The sequence below is a fragment of the Penaeus chinensis genome, chromosome 28, assembly GCF_019202785.1.
Source record: "Penaeus chinensis breed Huanghai No. 1 chromosome 28, ASM1920278v2, whole genome shotgun sequence".
NCBI classification, from domain to species: domain Eukaryota; kingdom Metazoa; phylum Arthropoda; class Malacostraca; order Decapoda; family Penaeidae; genus Penaeus; species Penaeus chinensis.
Window position 1 is genome coordinate 3,143,664 of NC_061846.1, and position 5,000 is coordinate 3,148,663.

At 37.2% G+C, this 5,000-nt stretch overlaps 1 protein-coding gene across 3 annotated transcripts in view; it reads right to left on the reverse strand.

Moving 5' to 3' along the window:
- LOC125040180 (glutamate receptor ionotropic, kainate 2-like) overlaps nt 1–5,000 on the reverse strand; it is a 98,966-nt gene that overhangs the window by 10,711 nt on the left and 83,255 nt on the right. For all 3 annotated transcript variants that reach the window (XM_047634719.1, XM_047634720.1, XM_047634718.1), the window contains exons 16-17: nt 2,790–3,022; nt 1,978–2,090 (exon numbers count right to left, since the gene is read on the reverse strand). In XM_047634719.1, coding sequence (XP_047490675.1) covers nt 1,978–2,090; nt 2,790–3,022 — 346 coding nt within the window. The remainder of the gene's footprint in view (nt 1–1,977; nt 2,091–2,789; nt 3,023–5,000) is intronic.

Sequence of the window (5,000 nt, forward strand, 5' to 3'; positions counted from 1 at the left end):
GAGATGATGATGATGATAATAATAATAATAATAACGATGATAATAATAATAATAACGATGATAATAATAATGATGATGATGATGAGATGATGATGATGATGATGATGAAGATGATGATGATGATGATGATGAGATGATGATGATGATGAAGATGATGATGATGATAATAATAATCATTATTCTTGTTATTATCATTATCATTGTTGTTTTTATTATTATTATTATTATTATTATTATTATTATTATTATTATTATTGTCATTATTATTATTATTATTATTATTATTATTATTATTATTATTATTATTATTATTATTATTATTATTATTATTGTCATTATTATTATTATTATTATTATTATTATTATTATTATTATTATTATTATTATTATTATTATTATTATTATTATTATTATTGTCATTATTATTATTATTATTATTATTATTATTATTATTATTATTATTATTATTATTATTATTATTATTATTATTATTATTATTATTATTATTATTATTATTATTATTATTGTCATTATTATTATTTTATTATATTATATTTATATATATATATATATATAATATATATAATATTTTTCGCATTGTGCTATAAAAAAAAAAGATGGTTGGCAATCCTGTTTTTGAATTTGTTTACAAAAAAAAACAAAAAAAAACCCTACAACTGGATACTGCATGCTTTAAATGAATGAATAAACACATATTATTATATATACGCATATATATATATATATATATATGTATATATATGCATATGTGTGTGTGCGTCTGTGTATATGTACTACTTTCTGTTTTTCACCCTCTTTTTCTCACCAATTTTCCTAAACCCAAAATTCAATTGATTTAAGCCAAAGGTCCATAAACCATTGGGGTATTACATTAAGGATAATATATTTTCTTGCCTTTTTCTTTAAAAAAAAGGTTGCCTATTCTGAAATATCTATTGAAATGAAAGGGCTGCATGTATTTCAGAAATCCACAAAAAGAGAAAAAGGTAAAAAATAAATAATTCAACAATTCAACCTATTTTCCCTTTCTTTGATTTAGTCTTTTGTTCTATTTTTCTCTCTCTATGTATATAAAAAAAGTTTGATATTTGTCAAACCCAAAGTCGCATTTCTCATAAATTAATCGTATTTAATATTTATATTTTGTAGCATCTCAAAGTTTTATTTTTCTCAATAATACGGGCAAAATCTGCAAATATTCTATGATCAAACCTAATGTATGAAATGTCGTTAAATCGAAGCATATGAGTTTGTTTTCAAGTTTCTAGTCCGCTCTCTCTCTCTCTCTCTCTCTCTCTCTCTCTCTCTCTCTCTCTCTCTCTCTCTCTCTCTCTCTCTCTCTCTCTCTCTCTCTCTCTCTTTCTTTCTCACCCTTAGTTTATTTCACTATATTTCTTTCTGAATAACCCCCCCCCCTCTCTCTCTCTCTCTCTCTCTCTCTCTCTCTCTCTCTCTCTCTCTCTCTCTCTCTCTCTCTCTCTCTCTCTCTCTCTCTCTCTCTTTCTCTTTCCGAAATAAATGCAGAATTATCTCAAACATCACATAATACCTTTACCTGTTTCCTTGCAGAACTTCTTCGCTATATAATAGGAACGAAGTTTTCTTAACAATCACTTAAGTTTACGGTAAAAAAAAATCTTACCTTGAAGGACTGGCGTTTCTTAGCTTTGTCTAACTCGTTTTTTTTCAGTATATTTTTATAAGTAAATAAAAAAATAATAATTTGACATATATCCTTCGGTTCGGTCACCCAAACCTGAACACAAAGAACTCACTTTTTTTCTCTCTCTTTCGTTTTTTATTACCTATTTTACCTTCTCACACGTGGCATGTAAATATAAATAGATAAACAAATTGAAAAAAAAAATGAATAGATGATAAACAGATAGATAAGCCAATACGAAATGAAATGGAATAATAAAGCTTCAGAAAAACAGAAGTCAGGCCATCACTTACCGTGCACCGCCCGCCCGACCGTTCCTTCCACCATCTCGTTTTCAGTTGGTGGAGTTTCCCGTTTTCTTTGAGTCTCAAGACAGCCGAACTTATAGGATCCGTGTAAGGTGATTCTGGGTGAAGAGAAGGGGTGGTTATCATTTAAAAAATGCTTTATTTTTCTTCTAAATAGATCTTAAAATATATCTTAAGACGTTTGATAAATATGTATTATTTTCATACGGTCTCATACTGTACGTGTGTGCGTGATAATCACTATCGTCATCAAAGTAATCATCACTATCATTATCAATTTTATCAACACCACCCACGTAGATTTGCCGAGCGCGAGAACAGGGCTTCTGAGCCTCGGGTGAATGGACCCCAGTTTAATTAATGATGGTGATGGGTTTCAGGGGACCGTAAAGATCAGGTGAAAATTAATTTTATATATTTTTTTTAAAGATTGTTTATGTTGAATTTTAAAAATACTTTGTGTATCTTATATTTGTATGAGACAATTAAAATTCAATAAACAAGGAGCATTATGCACATTGCAGACATAGTTATGTGACTATTTCTTGGAAAGAGGGTCCATAGCCTTCATTGAATTCTCAAAGGGGTCCGTGACTCTCAAAAGGTCACGAACCGCTGCGCCAGAATAACGCGCTCACCACACCCGCCGCCATAATCATCACCCTTTGCATTATTGTTACCACCGTCCATGCAACGACCTCCCCCCCCCCCCCTCCTTTCCCCCTCCACCACCCCCCATCATCACCACATCCCCATCCCCTTACCCCCCTACCCCCCTCCCCCTCCCCTCCACTTACCCGGCGGCAGAGCGATGCCATAGCTCTTGGAGTCGAGCAGCCCGCCGACCTGCATGAGGTCACAGCGCCTCTCGACCTGGAACTCGATCGACGACGACTCCATCAGGAAGGCGTACTGCCCGTTCGACTTGGACACGCGCTCGACCCCGGCCTCGTTCGTGTCCGTGAAGACCGAGGGGCGGGCGCTCGACATGGCCGCCCACATGCGCTGGTACGTGGGGATGGTGCTGTCCCTGTGGAGGGCGAAGGGGCGGTGGTGAGGAGGGAGGTGCTGAGGGTGATGGTGATGATGATACTTGGTAATGATAATGATAACAATGATGATTATTATAACAACAACAACAATAATAGTAATAACAGTTATGGTAGTAATGATAATGATAAGAAGAATGATAATGATAATGATAACAATAATAATAATAATGACAGTGATAATAATAAAGATACTACTACTACTACTAATAATAATAATGATAATAATAATAATGTCATAATAATAATAATGATAACAATAATATTGAAAATAATACAAATATAATAATAATAATAACGACAATCAACAATCATACGTCTTTTTACGTTTCGTTTGCAGAGCCGCGCGTCACCTCAAACACTCAGTATTTCAAACTACTACAATATTGATAAAAAAAGATTGCTTTTTCCCTCCTTGCTAGCTATTCCCGAATGCATATCTTTAACTAAGTGTCTTTTCTTCTTTGCAGGGAACAGCGAGAATTCAAATGAGGGGAATCGGACAATTAGCACCAGCCATCTTACATAAAGACTTTAGTTTTTTTTTATCCCTATTAAAAAAAAAAAAAAAAAAAAAAAAATATATATATATATATATATATATATATATATATATCAATGTGAAAAAAATCGTCGTGTGAAAAAAAAAATCGCCGCTTCGAAAGAAAAAAAATTTGCTGTATGAAAAATTTACCTCCATGTGAAGAACAAATTATCACCTAGTAAAATTATATAGCCGAGTAATCGCCGTGTAAAAACCTTGTCCCCGTGTGAAAAACTTACTCCGTATGAAATTTTTTTCCCCGGGTGAAAAACTTACTCCGTGTAAAAGATTTGTCCCCGTGTGATAACTTTATCTGTGGCAGACAGCTGTCCTCGGCGAGATATTCGTATTGTTCTGGGCGACTTCAATGCGGTATCCGGCTGCGATCGAGCTGGCTACGAAATGTCTGTCGGTCCTCATGGCTCAGGGGCTGATGCTGGCAGCGAGAATAGCCTCCTTTTCCGTGACTTTGCTGGGTCCCAGAAATTGAGGATTTCTGGCTCCTGGTATCAGCATTCTGACCCGCGTCGTTGGACTTGGTACAGCGATACGGGTAGTGTGGCCAAGGAGATCGACCACATCCTCGTTAGCACTCGGTGGAGGATCCTCCAGAACTGCAGGGTGTACGAAGCGCCGTTCTGTGGAACTGATCATAGATTAGTTGTGGCTACTCTCCGGGTCCACTTTATAACACCCCGTCGCCAAAATGAACACCCTAGGGTGTGTCATTTGGGCAGATTGAGGGAGGACGAGTGTGCCCGGGGGTTTGCCGAGGCTATCTCTGGTCCACCCTGCCTGACTGAAGTCAGGGGGACGATCTCCAAGCTGAAGAGTGGTAAAGCAGCAGGTGTTTGTGGCATCCCAGCTGAATTGTTAAAGGCTGGTGGGGAACCAATGGCAAGGGGCTTGCATGCAGTCCTGTCTGCCATCTGGCAGACTGGTACCATTCCCCCTGACCTGCTGAGGGATGTGGTCATCCCTCTCTGGAAGGGGAAAGGGGATCGCTGGGACTGCAGCAATCACCGAGGCATTACACTACTCAGTGTACCATCCTCGCGCACATCCCACTGAGACGTATCAGAGACCACCTGCTGAGGCACCAAAGGCCGGAGCAAGTCCACAATAGACCGCATCCCGGCGCTTCGAATCGTGAGTTCGGACGTGGGATGCTCGCAGCCTACATCGACCTCAAGAAGACGTTTGATACGGTGCATCGCGAATTACTCTGGGAGATCCTGAGGCTAAGAGGAATTCCAACAAGTATTGTTGCAGGAGTCATGAAATCTCTCGACAAGAGTATTTGGAGATGCTGGTAACTGTGCCGAAGGACCAAGCTACGTGTTTTCAAGGCCCTGATACTGCCAGTTTTACTATATGGTAGTGAAACTTGGATGCTATCTTGTGTCCAACCAACG